General features: G+C 47.9%; 1 protein-coding gene across 1 annotated transcript in view; it reads right to left on the bottom strand.

Moving 5' to 3' along the window:
- LOC146074737 (TRPM8 channel-associated factor homolog) overlaps nucleotides 1-18,832 on the bottom strand; it is a 35,904-nt gene that overhangs the window by 9,929 nt on the left and 7,143 nt on the right. Inside the window, exons 2-4 of the mRNA XM_083183179.1 lie at nucleotides 16,584-17,539; nucleotides 7,036-7,130; nucleotides 4,296-4,509 (exon numbers count right to left, since the gene is read on the bottom strand). Coding sequence (XP_083039305.1) covers nucleotides 4,296-4,509; nucleotides 7,036-7,130; nucleotides 16,584-17,539 — 1,265 coding nt within the window. The remainder of the gene's footprint in view (nucleotides 1-4,295; nucleotides 4,510-7,035; nucleotides 7,131-16,583; nucleotides 17,540-18,832) is intronic.

The following is an 18,832-nucleotide window of genomic DNA, read 5'->3' on the forward strand; positions in this document are numbered from 1 at the left end:
ACAGCTTTGTGCTGGGTTGCAGTGTGGCCATGGAGGTGGCTAAAATACAATACTTTCTCAGGATTTTTTTCTAAGGGTATAATGTGAAGAATGTGAGGAGTAATGTATATAAGGTAAAGTGGTACTACAGTGTGGTGTAACATGAATAAGGAACACCATTGCATGATATAATGTGAATAAAGTTTCATTCATGTGTGGCATAATTTGAATTGGGGGTAAAATTGTGTGGCCATGCCCCTTCCCAACAAGAACACACCCCTGTTTGGGCTGCGCACCAAATGTGTGCACTGTTTCTATTTAAAATATTGCGGGTAGGAGCACCAAAATGATGACTGCTATGATGAGGGTTGATGGTGCTGGGAAAGGGTAGCAGGGTCAGAGGTGGAACTAGTGGCGGTGCTAGGGGGCACCAGCCAAAATCTTGCCTAGGGCGTCATTTAGGCTAGGGCTGGCTCTGAATGCATAATGCCCACAGCAAATGCTGACAGCAATAGCAATGCGTAATGCCCACACCATATGGCGACAGAAGTAGCGCTGCCTATACATAATGACCACATCAGATGCCAACAGCAGTAGCGCTGCCGGTACTTCTGTACTTTCACGGCGCCAGCATGGCGCCGCGCGTCAGAGTCCCCTTGCGGGGCTCGCTTCGCTCGCCCACGCTGCGGGCTCGGTGGCTCGCTACGCTCGCCACGCTAATTAAAATCAACTCCATGCCAACATGGATAGTGGAGGTATGAACTATCCATGTTGGCATGGCGTTAACTTAGTTTATTTTACTTAATTAGTGGCGAGCGTAACCCGGAAGTACGCGCGTCGCCATGCTGGCGCCGTGAAAGTAAAGAAGTACCGTGCTGCCTATACATAATGCCTACACCAGATGCCAACAGTAGTAGCGCTGCATATACGTAAGGCCCACACCAGATGCCGACAGTAGTAGCACTGCCTATGTATAATGCCCACACCAGTTGCCAATGCCGACAGTAGAAGCGCTGCCTATACATAACTCCCCTAGGCTTCCCCACAGACAGAGGAGAGGATCATAGTGCTGAGCCTAATATTCCAATAGACCCAGTAGTTGCAGGTGGATAAGAGGCTACAAGATGCCACGAGCAGCCGATGAATGGGAGGAACAGCCTGGAGCTGCTGTCTGGAGCTCAACGGGGGCCTTAACAAGACTGATCAAGGTTACAGGCATAGCTCCATACCTCCTTGAAGAAGGCTCCACGAGCTGAAATGCGTTGAGGATTACACCCTCTAAGAAGAAACCAAGGCACATATCCAAAGGAGAACTACCCCTGTGAGAAACATCCACCCGCTACCTTCACGGCGCTAGCAGCATTGTCAGCACGCTCTGAGAGAAGCAGGCGACGGGAGAGAGACGGAGGACGCACCAAGGTGTGAGGAGATGGTAAGTAGGAAGTAGGATCCGGAGCGAGAGGCAGGAGGGATCCCAGGCACGACGGTGGGAAGCGGCGCACACGCCAATCTATTGGCCACGGCGGCGTCAATCCCATCTCCTGTACATACACGGAGCTGCATATACAGAGACCGCGACTGTGGCATACTGTGTGACCCACACGTGTGCCGTGCTCACACGGATCTGAGCGCTCCGGTTAGACTGGCACCCTAAGCTGCACCACCCACACCCTCTCCCGAAAACCTGTACATTTACATTTTGACGTCACAAAGGGGTACCCGAAGATATGCATACTTGTACAGACCTTATTATCTGATTTGCGGGACGCCACACTCAGAAAACTGGTCCATTGTTAGACTTGTTCTTTATCTCTCCCCCACAAAGGAGGATAAGTGGACATTACTTTTATCTTTAAGTTTTCAAGTTAATAAGGAGACCGCTCCCCACATAGTTTGGCACGACGGGCTGTGAGCCTGGTGCACATTCTTGGGGACCTCGATCTCACACTTGTTAAACCTAGGCACTTGCAACTGTATCACTTGTAACTCATTTTATTCTTTTGTTTACCAAGTAAAACATTGTTGCCAAATACAAATTGCCTACTTATTCAGTGCACCACAGTAAGATATAGGGATAGAGCTCAGCACAAAAACCCACTTTTTACAAGGTTACAGGCAGACAGCCAATGTGTGCTGTAAAGCTGCACTATCACTGGAACTGCAGGTGAAAGCAGGGCTCCCTCCTAAGACCCAATCAAAGTTGCAACAGCAGCGGTGTACCGCTGCTGAGTGAAGGATCACCGGACACACAAATACTGCTATATATGTTGTCTCTGGGAATTCCGCCACTGATAAAAAGTGTCCCCTGTCTGTAGCATGACACCGCTCTCTGTTGGAACTCGGTGCTGGTTACAAAATATGGGGGACCCCTACTCTTTTTGTCCCCCGTATATTTGGAACCAGGACTTGTCCAAGAGCCCAGTGCTGTTGTTTAAATAAGGGTGGACCCCATCACTTTTACCTCCCGTATTTGGGAAACCAGGACCGACTCACTGAGCCAGGGGTTGGTTATGATGCGGAGAGGGGACCCACACCGTTTTCTTTTTGTTTTTTTTACACACTTTTTTCGACAGAACCATGCACTGATCTCTCTGATCTGTGCATGCTTTTATTAAACTGGCCTGGACCTGGTCTATTTTCTTGCGATTTATGATAATGTTTAGGGTGCGATTTGAAAAATCGCACCCTATTACATTTGCTATTTGAAAAAAACATCTGAATGCAATTTTTGAAGTGTTATTTTTTGGGTCACGGCAAAACAGACAATTTTTACTGCAAACCGCTTGCTGCTACATGTGACATTTTCGGAAAACTTGCAAATTCGTCTGCTTTTGACCAAAGAAGCCACACAAGTCTAAATATGAGCTTCTATGACTACAGGAAAAGCACTGCAGCTGACCTGCAACTGCCATCACTGAGAATAATGTTTCTGCTGTGCAGGTCACACTTGAGGTGGACTCAAGGGTTACCATGGCCCAGTTAGAGAAGGAGATGGGTATCTCCACAAATAGCATGGCCTGAGAAAGGTCTGCTGGGCAGGGCAGGCAACAGGGGGGGTCAAGGGGGACAAGTGTGACGGGCCACAAAGATCTGAAGGGCTCCAGAGTTTCCATACCCCGGCACGGCCAATGCCTGTAATAGCTGGCCTGTCAGTGACCCTTGCGGCCCGGCCGTCTACTGTGCACCATCTCTTTTTGGCTGAGTTTGACTGACTCACTGTGTGCCACTGCCTGTCTACTGTGTGTGCACCCTGCCACTTGGCGTGCAGAGCCATCTACTCTGTGTGTGCGCATGGCCTGGGGCCGCAGGCGCACAGCCGTACCCGCCACTGGTGCTCTGGCTCCTGTACTTTTACTGCACATGCGCGGGTCGTCTGTTCCGCAGTCTGTGAAAGACCTGCCCTGCCTGCTCGTAGTGCTCAGCATTCTTTTGTGAAAGTGACAGGCCAGCAGCAGCCGGAGCCAGCAGGTAGCAACAACTAGAGCCAAGCCAGCAGGACTAAGAACGAGAGAAGTCTGCACCTGAAAGCAGGATCTGAAGCAGCAAAAGGTTAAATGACGCTCATGCAAAAGAGCGTTGTGTGGATTTGGGATTAGGTGGGAGGCCCCAGAAATATCACTGTACGGGGCCCCAAGATTTCTGTTGCCGGCCCTGCTGCTGGGTGCCCCCTCAGCTGACTAAAGAGCAAAAGGAAGCTCAGGTGACTTGGCACCACAACATGCTGTCCAGGTTTGATGGTGGTCACTCAAACTCTGTCTGGGACATCGTTGGTAGGGATGAATCCTGTACGTACCATTGTCATGGTGACTGCTTTTGTGGCAAAGACTGGTCATATTACTACCGTACCACTCAAGCAGTAGGGCGCAGTCACTGGGGATTGGTACACCAACCTAAGCCTGCTGGAAGCCATCTCCAAGCATCATTCAAGAAACCGCCACTATGGCACCCTTCTCCATCACTTTCTCACAAGTCAAAAAAAGTGGTGTATTCTCTGGCCCAAGAACACAGTATTTTAGTCATGCACTGTACAGTCCAGACCTGGCTCCCTGTGACTTTTTTGTGCTCCCACAAATCAAGTGCAAGTTGCATGGGATGCATTTTGAGTCACTGGGAGCTGCAGTAAAGACCTTCATCCAGCATGTAAATGACCTACATGCGTACTGGTCCTGCTTCTTCAAGTGGTTTGAAGACATGCAACTTTGCATAGACTCCTCTGGCGAATATTTTGAAAATTGCACACCCCTCGTATGTGTTAGCATTGGCTTGCAGCATTATGTCCAAAAATATTAATAAGTGTTACTTCCTTCCATGCTTACCTTTTATATAGGTTGGAGCCAGATCTGCTCCATGCACTGATACGGAAATCATCCCCAGATTGCTGTTTCCCTTCACAATAATATACAGCAAGCCTCCCCAGACACAGGAAATCACAACCCTCTGATCAGTAACACTCTTCTTGTAGACCACCACAGGAGCACGGAACAGCACTTTTTGACCACTCAGGTCATCTGTATGACAGCCAATCTGAACCTGTAATACATAGCAAAAGGATATGGTAAATGGAAACTACATAACTACATTATGCAAAGAAACTTACAGTCATTCACTAGTTTAAACATGATTGCAGTTGAGTTAAGTCTCCCTCAGAGTAGTGGAACAGTATTTGATATTGGTGGAGTTTAGGTTCTGTATAGTGATTAGTGTCATGTGGGTTTTGTCTGTGTTTGATTCAGTCTGTAGTGTGCCGTCACACCGTTAATTTACTATGAAGTTTTTGAAGGTTTATAATCCTAGCAGTTTATGTATTATTTTATTGAATCATTTATTAATTAAGGTCTGTTATATACTGTAAATAGTGCATTTTAGTGATGACATAAATGCTTATTTATATAAGTGATAAATGTTTATATGGAAATAATTCCGTTGGTTCTAATTTATGAGTATGTGAAATGGTTAAAGGTGCAATTGCTGTTATGTAATAAAAATATTACTGTACATTGCCACATAATGACTATTCCTGAGAAGTCCCGGGTGAATGGAACGCATACAGTAGAGTGATATGTTGATGGAACTTACGTGGGTACTCTATTCCAGAACAAGGCGTGGATGCACATTTGTACATCACATTCGCAAGTTAAACTGAGGTGGAATAAGCATGCACCATTACTTCTGAGGAAGCCTCTGACGATACATGCAGGTGGAGAAATGCGTTAAGGCGGTGCATTAAATGTTACCAGCTGGTATAACCATGTATTGTTGGGACAAGCAGCACCAGAAAAACAGACATAACGGGCCAAATGTAGTAGGGTGAGAGTTTCAGATAGTGAGAGATTTTGGGAGAGTTTTCCCATGTTTTTTAAAGCAGCAATCAATTAAACTCTGCAAAACCAGGTTGATTTTGCCATGTATTTGATTGCTGCTTATTACCGAAAGGGAGAAAAATCATTAGATGGTCAGTGACTATCAAATGATCTCTCTCCCCTTCGGCTGCATGCTAGCAAGGGGATGCGGGAGGCAGGGGGGGGGGGGGGGGGATTAATTTGGTGTGGACACGGGCCAGCGAACAGGTCTGAATCAGGCCCTAAGATGAGAGTTCTACTAAAGATGAGATGTTGCCCATTGCAACCAATCAGATTCTATCTATTTTCTTTTAGAAGGTGCTAAATAAATAAGTAGAATCTGATTGGTTGCTATGGGCAACATCCCATCTCCATTAGAACTCCAATCTTAGTAATTGTATCACTTTGTGTCTGCCTAGGGGTTATCAATTTCTCAGGAGGAGCATCTGGCCAGGTCACCATCCTTTCTGACAGCCATACTTGGGCTTGGTATTGACAGAGATCAGGGACCTTATTCTGATCCCATCGCTTCCCCTGTCCCATCGCGTCCCCAGGGAAGTTTGCATGTGGACCAGAATCAGGCCCCATATCCATTGGCTTCTAACAAAATGGAGCAAGTAAGGGTACTTGTTACCTAGAACGGCGCCCATCGCGGGCATCGCATGTACATCGCATGCCATTATAATGGCATACGATGCGACCGATGCGATGCCCGCGATTTCACATAGAAATGAATGGTAAAAGGTAAATCGCGTCGGTCACATCGCATGCGGCCAAAAAAACGCATGCGATGCGACTGACGTGATTACCGCGATTTACATAGGGAACAATGTTAAATGGCCCAATTGACCCGATTTTACATAGGGAACAATGTTAAATGGCCCACAGACCCCAAATAGCCACCCTAAAGTGTGAAATGCCCCCCCCCCAATTGTTAACGCCACCCCACGATCAACGTCAACCCGAAGCGTGGCGAGCGCAGCGAGCCCGCGAGGGGCTGCGGTACGCGTCCTCCGACCTTTTCATACCCCCACTATCCACGTCGGCGTGGAGTCGAGAATAGAAAGTGTGGCGAGCGCAGTGAGCCACCGAGCCCGAAGCGTGGCGAGCGGCGTGGATACCTGTGAAGCCCGCGAGGGGACGCGGATACCTGTGAAGCCCGCGAGGGGACGCGGATACCTGTGAAGCCTGCGAGGGGACGCTTCGGGCTCGGTGGCTCGCTGCGCTCGCCACACTTTCTATTCTCAACTCCACGCCGACGTGGATAGTGGGGTAATGAAAAGGTCCGGGGAACACGTACCGCTGCCCCTCGGGTTGATGTTGATCGTGGGGTGGCGTTAACAATTGGGGGGGCCATTTCACACTTCAGGGTGGCTATTTGGGGTCTGTGGGCCATTTAACATTGTTCCCTATGTGAAATCGGGTCAATTGGGCCATTTAACATTGTTCCCTATGTAAAATCGCGGTAATCGCGTCGGTCGGATCGCATGCGATTTTTTGGCCGCATGCGATGCGACCGACGCAATTTTTTTCCTTGCGATGCCTAGGATCAAAATCGTCGGCGCCATTCTAGGTAACAAGTACTCAAGTAAGTAACTGGCGGACTGGCAGGGAATCTCCTCACATACCTCAAAATGTTAAATGAAAAGAAAATAATTCTGTAAAACAAATTGTTTGAATCAATATGAAGAAACAAATGGGCAATTCCCAGGATTACCTGGAGACCTTTCCCCAAGACTGAGTCTGGAAACAGAAGTGCTGCTGCTTTCCTGGGAGGGAGGTAGAGTCCAGTGCTTCTCCACGCATCTCCACCTGGGGCACAGTATCAGTGTCACTACACATGTATCTCAGTAATCGTTGTCATACATTATGGCAATGATTCAGATTTTACCTTGAGGAAATCTTGCGTGTTGCTTCATTACCAATGTTTTGGAACTGATGCACGGCACTTTTACCTTCATCTATGCTTGCGGCTGAATAGGTGGAAATGGACTGTAACGGGGAGTGCTCATGTAGGCACAGTTCGATGAGGCCGTGTTGATGCAATTACGTGTTATCCAGAGTTGGACGTATTCACAGATTTAAATTTTAAATATTTACTATAAAATATGAGATCGATAAAGCCCCCATTACCGGCATTGATGATCCAGCGCTGCCTTTCTAGCTTCAGCAATTCCTTACGGGCATCCCTGCTCAGTGAAGCAGTCATGCAAACACAAGTGGATACTGGATATTGAGCATGTACATGACTCAGCAAACTGTTGCTGGTAGAGTTAAGGTGCATACATATGGCACATTTTTAGCAATGGTCGATTTTATCTATGGCCCTTATTCCGATCTGATCGCAGTACAAATTTATTCTCAAAATGGGCAAAACCATGTGCACCAGGTGGCCAGCTGACATCCGGTTATGTCAGCTGTCTGCCCACCGCACGTGTGTCACGTGTTATGAACTCTGCTAGACTCTGGATGATACGACAGCTGGCAGTAGGGAAAAAGGTCAGGCGTGAGCCCGCAGCTGGGACCGCTGTTTAGGACGGCCACAGCGAAACCTACACTGACTCTGTTGAGTCCCCCGGGCAGATGGAATACCCCTGCAAGTGCTAGGCTTCGCCTGTAGCCGCCGCGTTCGACAGAGCCAGTTAGGCCGGCTCTGACCCCGATGCAGCCAGGTGTTAAGTAAAGACAAGGGGTGAGCAATCGCCAGGGGGTATCTCAAAAGGACCGTCTTACTACAAGGGCCTAGCTGGGAATATACCCCTGACTAACGGCACCGGGCCAAGAACGGGGAATTGCGACCCAGTCGCAGACACAAAGAAGATACAATGGGGAATCACGGAATGGGGACACACAAAAGGTCAATGATTCCCCACAGCTGGGAGCAGTGGGAAAAGGGTACACCCCTGCCTATAGGAAGCTGGGGCCACAGACAAAAACAACACAGGATGAAACAAGTGACAGGAAGACACAAGAGCAAGGATGACAAGCCCACGGAGGGGAACAGCCACGGCGGGCAAATGAGCAGACCTGGTAGAACAACCGGACTCCAACGGAGCACTTACGTGACCCACAGATAGATGACAGGAGAGGGTAAGACACAGGCTCAGGTCCGGGACAGGTATGCTGACAGGACCAACAGGGACTGCAGGAACACAAGAAGAGACGCTGGAGAATCCTGGAGGAGTCCAGGAAGAAAGACACTGGAGCTTGCTAAGAGACTCCGGGGACCGGGTGATAGGGCTAATGCTTGGGAAGCAAAATACTATAACCGGCGTCTGTTCCCAGCAGACGCCGGCTTCTTATTCCCCAGAGGCGCCTCCCTGCGTGACGTCAGGCGCGCGCAGGGTTGACGCAGGGCGGAAGTTTGGGGACGCTGCCTAGCAACGTCCCGACGCCCGGCCTCAGAGAGAGGCTTGGGACGTTGCCGGGCAACGATCCCAGCCCTGTTGTTCTGCTGCACATCCGCCGACCGTCCGGGTGCTGGGGATCCCGGACGGCGGCGTGCGACAGTACCCCCCCCCCTTGAGGAGGGATTAACAATCCCTTACCACCAGGTTTAAACGGGAATTGTCGAAAGAACACCCTTTTAAGATTGGGTGAATGCAGGTCTCTATCCGGAACCCAGGACCTTTCCTCCGGACCAAAGCCCCTCCAATGTACCAGGAACTGTAGGGAACCTCTCACGAGCCTGGAGTCAAGTATCCTTTCGACGCGAAATTCCTGTTGTCCCTGCACCATGACCGGTGCAGAACCCGCACCGAACTTGCGGGGAAATTTCCGCGAAAACACCACAGGTTTGAGAAGGGAAGCATGGAAGGTATTAGCAACTTTGAGGGACTTGGGTAGAGAAAGTCGAAATGCTACCGGATTAACCCTCTTCACAATCTGAAATGGACCAATGAACCGGGGTCCCATCCTTGCCGAAGGTTGATGAAGTTTGATATTGCGGGTAGACAGCCAGACCCAGTCACCCACCTTAAACCGACAAGGACGTCTAGACTTGTCTGCGAATACCTTCTCCCTTAAAGATGCTTCCTTAAGGGCCCTATGGATACTCCTCCAAATGACTCTAAGTCGAGAAACAGAAGAGGAAGTAGACCTGGGAGCATTAGGTCCCAAGGAGTTGGCCCGAGGATGGAATCCATACACTGCAAAAAAGGGTGACGTCTTGGAGGCCGAATGATGCGCGTTGTTATAAGCAAATTCGGCTATGGCTAAGAAAGTAGCCCAGTCATCCTGTAACTTGGACACAAAGCATCTTAAGTACTGTTTGAGAGACTGGTTCAGTCGCTCAGTCTGCCCATTAGACTGCGGATGAAAGGCCGAAGTGAGACTGGTCTTAATTTTTAAGGCGGAACAGAATAGTCTCCAGAATTGGGCCACAAATTGCGGACCGCGGTCAGAAACTATATCTGTAGGCAACCCATGCAACCTAAAAATGTGTTTTAAAAATAAGGGAACCAGCTCTTTGGCCGAGGGTAACTGCCTCAGGGCCACAAAGTGCGCCATCTTAGAAAATCTATCAATGACTACCCAGATCACCTGACACTGGGATGAGGCAGGCAACCCAACGATGAAGTCCATGGCCAAGTGTGACCAAGGTCTACCCGGAATGGACAAGGGCATTAATTCCCCTAATGGTCGAGACCGAGGGACTTTATGCCGGGCACAGACCGGACAGGACAAGACAAACTCCTTAGAATCCTTAGACATTCCTGGCCACCAAACTACCCGAGAAAGAAGAGCCAGTGTCTTAACAACTCCAGGATGACCTGCAATCTTGGAGTCGTGGCACTCGGAAAGAACTCTGCGTCTTAAAGACGGAGGAACAAACAACTTGTTCTCAGGGGTTTGTACCGGGGCTTGCCCTTGAGCTTGGTGGAGAAGACCTTCCAGAGTTTGATTAAATCCTGCGTGAATGCATGATGCTGACAGGATAGGTCCCTTGCTGAACCTATTATCGTGTTGGGGAAGGAAACACCGAGAAAGGGCATCCGCTCTGATGTTCTTCGACCCAGGCCTATACGAAATAACAAAGTCGAAGCGCATAAAAAAAAGTGCCCAATGAGCTTGCCGGGCGTTGAGTCTTTTTGCAGATTCAATGTACTGCAGATTCTTGTGATCTGTCAGGACGAGAATCTGATGAGCTGCCCCCTCGAGCCAATGTCGCCACTCATCAAAGGCCCATTTGATTGCGAGTAACTCTCTATTACCAACGTCATAATTGGTCTCTGCCTGGGAAAATTTTCTGGACATGTAGGCACAGGGGTGAAGTTTCAACGAGATAGAATCCCTCTGGGATAGTACTGCCCCTGCTCCAACCTCGGAAGCATCTACTTCCACTATGAATGGAAGGTCTGGATTAGGATGTTTAAGAACCGGGGCTGAAATGAAGGCTTGCTTCAAGGTCCTGAAGGACTGCTCAACTTGAGGGGACCAGGCAGAGGGGTCGGCCCCTTTCTTGGTTAAAGCCACCAATGGTGCCACGATAGAAGAGAAAGAATGGATTAATCGCCTATAATAATTGGCGAATCCAAGGAATCTCTGGATCGCCTTTAAATTGGTCGGACGGACCCAGTCCACAATGGCTTGGAGTTTCTTAGGGTCCATTTGAAACCCTTGAGAGGAAATTATGTACCCTAAAAAGGATACTTGACTAACTTCGAATTCGCATTTCTCCAGTTTAGCGAACATTTGATTCTCTCTCAACTTCTGTAACACTTGACGAACCTGGAATCTATGCGAATCTAGATCCCGGGAGAAAATCAAAATGTCGTCCAAATAGACGACCACAAAATTGCCTAAAAATTCACGAAGTACATCGTTGATTAGGTCCTGGAAGACGGCTGGGGCATTGGAGAGGCCGAAGGGCATAACCAGATACTCATAGTGCCCTGTTTGAGTACTGAAGGCCGTCTTCCACTCATCCCCCTCCTTAATTCTTATAAGATTGTAAGCTCCCCGGAGATCAATTTTAGTAAAAATGGTTGCAGACCGCAATTGATCGAAAAGGACTGTAATTAAGGGGAGAGGATAAGTGTTCTTCACCGTGATTTTGTTTAGGGCACGGAAGTCTATACAGGGCCTTAAGGAACCATCTTTTTTAGCAACAAAAAAGAATCCGGCGCTGAGAGGGGATTTGGACGGCCGGATGAATCCTTTAGCAAGACTCTCCTGTATATAATCGTCCATAGCTTTTGTCTCTGGGACGGACAAGGCGTATAACCTACCCTTGGGCAAGAGAGCGTTAGGAACTAACTGAATGGCACAGTCATATGAACGATGTGGAGGCAGACTGTCTGCCTTGCCTTTTGAGAATACATCAGCGAAGTCCTGATACGAAGAGGGAATTCCGGCAAGGGAAATGGAGGCTAAAATGACTGAGGTATTAAGACAATGTTCGTCACAAAACATATTCCAATGGGTAATCTCCCCTAAATTCCAATCAATGGTAGGGTTGTGCTTCTTCAACCAAGGATACCCTAACACAATGGGGACAGCTGGACAAGATGTTAAGAAAAAAGAAATCTCCTCCTCATGAAGTAATCCGATGGTCAATCGCACAAGAGGAGTTTGAAAAGATATGGCCCCATTGGAAAGGATACTCCCGTCTAAACCTCGTAAGGTAACAGGCCTGGGAAGCGTAAGACGGGGAATGCTCAACCTCTGAGCCACGGAGATGTCCAGAAAGTTTCCGGCCGCGCCGCTGTCAATAAATGCCGTACCGGAAAACTTGTTACCCATAAAATAAATACTCCCTGGAACTAATAAAGAGTCTTGAGAGGAAAAAAGCTGTAGGCCTAAGTGAACCCTCTCCTCGTTCACTTGGCCCGGGCTTTTACTGGCCTGTTGGGACAATTCCGAAGAATATGTCCTTTACTCCCACAATACAAACATAAACCGGAGCTAAGCCGCCGGGCTCTTTCTTCCGGCGTAATGCAGGCCGCTCCAATTTGCATAGGTTCGTCACACTCCTCAGGAGCTACAGGGACGTATGGAAGAGACCGAATTTGAAAACCTCGCTCGGATCTCCGCTCACGGAGACGACGGTCAATTTTGATGGCCAATTCCATCAGTTTATCTAGGGAATTGGGCGCGGGGTACTGAATAAGGCTGTCCTTGATGTCATCGGACAAGCCACAACGGAACTGACTCCGTAATGCAGGGTCGTTCCATCCGCAGTCGTTTGACCAGCGACGGAACTCCGTACAGTAGGCCTCTGCCGGGTCTTTCCCCTGTTTAAGGGCCCGGAGATGGGTCTCTGCAGAGGCTTCTCTGTCCGGATCGTCATACAGCAACCCTAAGGAGCTAAAAAAGCTGTCGACCGAGGACAAGGCCGGACTATCGGAAGGTAACCCGAACGCCCAAGCTTGAGGATCCCCTTGTAATAAAGATATTACCAGACCAACACGCTGGGATTCGGAACCAGAAGACCGAGGCCGCAACCGAAAGTATAATTTACAACTTTCCCGGAAATTAAAGAAGGCTTTTCGATCCCCTGAGAACCGATCCGGCAAATTCATCTTAGGCTCTGAAACCCCTGGCTCTGGAGGATGCATCCTCTGTTCTTGGGAGGTTACCTTCAATGACAACTCTCGTACCATTTGCGTTAAGCCCTGGATCTGATCCGAGAACGTCTGGGCAGAGGGATTCATGACAACTGGAGAATCCACACAAAAAAGAAGGCAGTGTACACCCTAACATCACCTATTATGTTATGGCCGGTTATAATGTTATGAACTCTGCTAGACTCTGGATGATACGACAGCTGGCAGTAGGGAAAAAGGTCAGGCGTGAGCCCGCAGCTGGGACCGCTGTTTAGGACGGCCACAGCGAAACCTACACTGACTCTGTTGAGTCCCCCGGGCAGATGGAATACCCCTGCAAGTGCTAGGCTTCGCCTGTAGCCGCCGCGTTCGACAGAGCCAGTTAGGCCGGCTCTGACCCCGATGCAGCCAGGTGTTAAGTAAAGACAAGGGGTGAGCAATCGCCAGGGGGTATCTCAAAAGGACCGTCTTACTACAAGGGCCTAGCTGGGAATATACCCCTGACTACCGGCACCGGGCCAAGAACGGGGAATTGCGACCCAGTCGCAGACACAAAGAAGATACAATGGGGAATCACGGAATGGGGACACACAAAAGGTCAATGATTCCCCACAGCTGGGAGCAGTGGGAAAAGGGTACACCCCTGCCTATAGGAAGCTGGGGCCACAGACAAAAACAACACAGGATGAAACAAGAGCAAGGATGACAAGCCCACGGAGGGGAACAGCCACGGCGGGCAAATGAGCAGACCTGGTAGAACAACCGGACTCCAACGGAGCACTTACGTGACCCACAGATAGATGACAGGAGAGGGTAAGACACAGGCTCAGGTCCGGGACAGGTATGCTGACAGGACCAACAGGGACTGCAGGAACACAAGAAGAGACGCTGGAGAATCCTGGAGGAGTCCAGGAAGAAAGACACTGGAGCTTGCTAAGAGACTCCGGGGACCGGGTGATAGGGCTAATGCTTGGGAAGCAAAATACTATAACCGGCGTCTGTTCCCAGCAGACGCCGGCTTCTTATTCCCCAGAGGCGCCTCCCTGCGTGACGTCAGGCGCGCGCAGGGTTGACGCAGGGCGGAAGTTTGAGGACGTTGCCTAGCAACGTCCCGACGCCCGGCCTCAGAGAGAGGCTTGGGACGTTGCCGGGCAACGTCCCCAGCCCTGTTGTTCTGCTGCACATCCGCCGACCGTCCGGGTGCTGGGGATCCCGGACGGCGGCGTGCGACATCACGGACACATTAGCTTGTGTATGCCCAGCGTTTTCATGGGAACGCCCATGAAACGCTGGGCGTTCACATATGCTAATGGCCCAGGCCGGCACCCCATGCCCCTCTCCACCCCCCGCTTGCAAGGCTGGGTGCATGAACAGACTTTTTGCCAAGTTCGCACGCACATAGCATATATACACATGTGCAGAAATACGTGAGAGTACGATGCCACGAGGGGGGGAGGGTAGATGGGGACACCAGTGGACCTTTAGAAGTACGTTTTGCTGAATACCAGCTGCATTCTTGTTTGTATAACAGTTTTATAAAACAAAATATGCATCTGGTGTTCTTTTTCATTGATAAATGTCACAATTCAAGGTCTGAGAAACACTTACATTCCAAGATTTTCTCTAGGCTTGCTCAGAGACTGTCATTCAGATCTGCACTGCGCCAGTTGTGCTCTGTCAGTGTCTCCCGCGATATCATCTCAGTGGGCACCACTGAACACAGTCTGCGACCTTGGTGTTCACAAACTTCCAGCATTGGGCCTTCTCCCCAATACAGGCTTCAAGCCTTTACACATGCACACCAAACATCATTTCTGTCTCCAACATGGGCGCGTCCATATTGGTTCGAGTCACAGCTCCTCAGCCAATCCTGGACTGGCTTTTCTTACATCACTCCGCTACAACCAATCTGCTGCATTCTCTGCCTATAAGTATGCTGAAGCTGGGCCAAGCAAACAGTTAGTGCAATGATGTGCTTAGGGCAGTAATTCTGAAACTGTGGGTCCTGACCCCCAAAGTGGGTCCCGACCTTCTCAGCATGGGGTCGTGACTCCATGTTGCTGACCATCAGGCTGATGACTTTTCTTATCTCAGTCAATAAGTCAAGGATTCTGAAAGATCTGTTGAATTGTCTGTTACTTCAGACTCCTCTCATCACTCTGTGCCTCCACAATACTGCCATGTATGTGCTGTCTGCTGACTACACATGCAATGTGATGACCTTCTGCAGTAACTTGCTTGGGTCCTGTCATTATTTTTATAGTCTGATGGGGTCCCAGAGCAAAATAGTTTGAGGACCCCTGGCTTAGGGTAACAGTGTCTCCTGTTACCTCTGAATGTTTCCTGCTTTCCATAGTATCTTCGGCTTACCACCTTGCTGCAGCTCTCCAGTGTCCAGACCTTGGTTCTATCCAGAGTCCCTGCTTCAACATCAGTTCCAGCTGACTATCGTTACACTGCCTTCACTTCTTACTTCCATTGCTACCTGCTGGTGTATCCAGTACCACCTAATTTACCAGCTACCTGCTCAGAGCGTCAACATAACTACAGGTTGAGTATCCCGTATCCAAAATGCTCGGGACCAGGAGAATTTTGGATAACGGATTATTCCGTATTTCGGAATATTTTAATATTTCAATGATGTATTTTGAAGTATCTTGCATTTATGCTGTATAAACACATATTATACACACAAATATATTTTATTACCACATAAAATACACACAAACATATTTTAATTGTTCAAAAAACAAGGTTTCAAAACGTGAAACAAAATGTGTGTACTATCTCAGCACTGAATTTGAATGCCAAGCAATCATTGTCTTGCACATATATAGTGCCAGTTACATATCATGTCCCCAGTGATGCTGTTACATATGTCCCCAGTGAGTTTTTAGCAAAGAAAATTTTTTTTTTCACTTTCTGGAATGTCCGTATTTCGGAATAATTCGGATAACGGATATTCGGATACGGGATACTCGACCTGTATTACCACCAACATCAGTTGCATCAACATCAGTTGCAGTCATCATCGGTGGACCTCTTAGTGACTGTGTTAGTGGTATCTACTTGAGCCATATACTTACCTGCAGTGTCTCTCCTGGGTATCCTCCACCATCCTCGGTCAGGAACATTTCATATCTCCAGCATTTTATTCTGTATATTACTCACCTGACTCGTCCATTGACTTTAACTACCACGCTTTTGGGCCTTATACATTGCTTTCAGTGGTTAGCATTTTACATGCAGTCCTAACTAATTAAAGAACCCAGCTTCCGTTTCACTCCAGCCTCAGTACAAAGTCACCCCTCAGAAATGAGAATAAATGGGGATATTTATTCTTTTAGTGTGGAGGGTGTCCAAACACACTTGGCGCTAGCCTTGACCACACTGTACCGGCAACAGCTCTTCAGCTTCTTACAATAGGCCCTTGAGCATTTTAAGCTCAAGCAATGTAGGTATTAATCTGTCCCAAGACCTTTTTCAAAGACAATGAAATCAGAAGACAATGCTCATTTATCTTCTGATGCAGTTTTTAACCTTTAAAATGGCCCTGGAAAATCATTGTCATTATATTAAGAGGATACCCCTTATACATTTATGAATGACCCTGTCATATGCAAGCGTGTGTGTTTTATATATATGTGCATGCGTGAGTCTTTGTTCATCTATACTGTATGTGTATATGTATTTTTTCTTTATAACAATAATACTGTACCGGTGTTTGTAGCATCAATCTGCACAGTGATGGGAGGTGTGTCCAGCAAATCTTTCAATTCTTGGTCATCTTGTTTAATAAAGCAGCTGAGATCTTGGGCCAGCGACAGCATGAAAGCCTTCGTGGAGCCTTTTTTCACTGGACAACTTTTGCTAACATCAGGTAGTTTATTGCCAAGCACTAGGCAGACCAGCTCCTGCCGCAGCAACGAGATTAGAGGGCTTTCTGGCAGCTTCAAAAAACTTGAGGTATCCCGTGTGAGCTGTGACATCCAACAATCCAGAGGAGGCTTCTGCTCTGCTCCACACTGCAGGTCACACGAAAACTGGCTGATTGCTCTGGGAAAGTGATATGTGGTAGCAGTTTGCTGAGGATCCAAAGGATGATATACTGCTGGGTGAACTGTCTTCTCTAGAATGGTAAATCCAAACTTGTTAAGGATTTTGTTTCCTGGGTATTCAGAACACACATTTGGATTAGAATAGGACCAGTACCAGGAATGGCCAGCAATGAACAGACCTCCTCCTTCTGCCACAAACTGATGGATTTTGCCTGCATCTTTATCACTATAAGACGTACAGCAGTATACACTGTGTATTTTAGGAAACAGTTGTGCTAGTTCACAAGTAAAACCACCATTCTCTAAAAAAGGAAGAAGACCTCTATAATTTGAGTTAACACCAACTCTTCCCTTTCCTCCCTTTAACAGCCATTGCATGGTGTTCAGAAATAAGGTCCTGAGCTCTGGTTTAAGGAGCATACTTTCATGTGTTCCCACAAAAACTCGGCCTTTGCCATAGTATCCAGCACCAAGAAAACATTGATTATTTTTGGTCAGACCTACTGGGAATGTCAGAGGTCCATGAAGCAGAAGTTCGGAACAAAGGCCACTACTTCTGGTATCCACATCTTTAACACCTTCCATAAGTTGCTCTAAATCTGCTGAAAAGTTCAACCTGTGTAAAACACAATGAAATACACATGCAGCCATCAGCAGTGTAACATACAGTATGTCAGATACAGAAATAGTGACCTTTCTATCAGGACAGGAGCATTACATCATAACATGGAGCAACATTTAAAGAGGACAGATATGCCAAATAAACCTGAGTGAGCATTGATCCAATTTAAGAAAAGAAAAATACTATTCTCAAGTAAAAACCAACATAATAAGCACGAGTTAAAAAATAATAAGACATTAATATGAGAGATGTAATAATAGTTAATGAAATACGTTGTACCTGATTGATATTTCTGTTTCATGTAATAAAACACATCAAATATGATGCATGGCAAGACAGATATGACATACTGTATGACGAGCTGAATATGATGTATGATGAGTTGGAAGTGACGTATGAGAAGCTGGATACAGTATGATGTACTGTATGATAAGCTGCATTTTACGTCAGATGAGCTGGATATGATGTATGATGAGCTGGATATGACGTACAGTATGACGAGCTGGATAAGAATATGTCAGGTTTTGTGAGTATAACATATACTGAAAAGCACAGGACTTTATGATCCAATCACAGCTCTCCTATTTAAGCTGTGCTCCTGGGAAGGAGGAGGAAGAGTTCAGTCTGATAGAGCTGCCTATGTTTGAATGCCCCATCGGGCAATCAAACATAGGCGTGGTTTTGCATCCCTCCACTGTACTGAGTTTTAACAGCTGCAGGACCAGCTGCGGGCACCACACCCAGTGGATGCTCTCCTGCAGCCTTCCAGACAAGCAGCACCCCTGACCTCCCCACCTGCAGCACATGGCAGGCATTGTAAAAATGCACCACCCACCCCCCAGACTGACAAACCTGCAGGGACATACACAAGGAGAGGAGAGGGAAAATGGGGGATATCTGTGCACAAGCTAGGTAATGAAAGATTGTGGTGTATATCGTGATCCACAATTTTGATGATGTATCTTAGAGAATGTCTCGAGATAAACAGGTTGGGACAGGGCTGGAGCCACCACTAGGCAGCTTTAGGCAATTGCCTATGGGCAGTGGCCACTGGAGTGCGGAACCTCACGCTGCCGATATATACTATTCTATTACCTGCTTTACTATTCTATTACTTCAGCTCCCCCTCTTCATTATGAGACGAGGAGCAGTGATGAAGCAGCCGCATATGTTTCATCACCCCAGGTGAATGAAGGGACTTTAGGTAAGAGGGCTCAACAATTGCATACCTCCCAACAGTCCCGATTCTTGAGGGAATGTCCTGGTCCCGCGGTGGGGGGCTGTTGT

Source organism: Crinia signifera, chromosome 4, assembly GCF_055691185.1.
Source record: "Crinia signifera chromosome 4, ASM5569118v1, whole genome shotgun sequence".
NCBI classification, from domain to species: domain Eukaryota; kingdom Metazoa; phylum Chordata; class Amphibia; order Anura; family Myobatrachidae; genus Crinia; species Crinia signifera.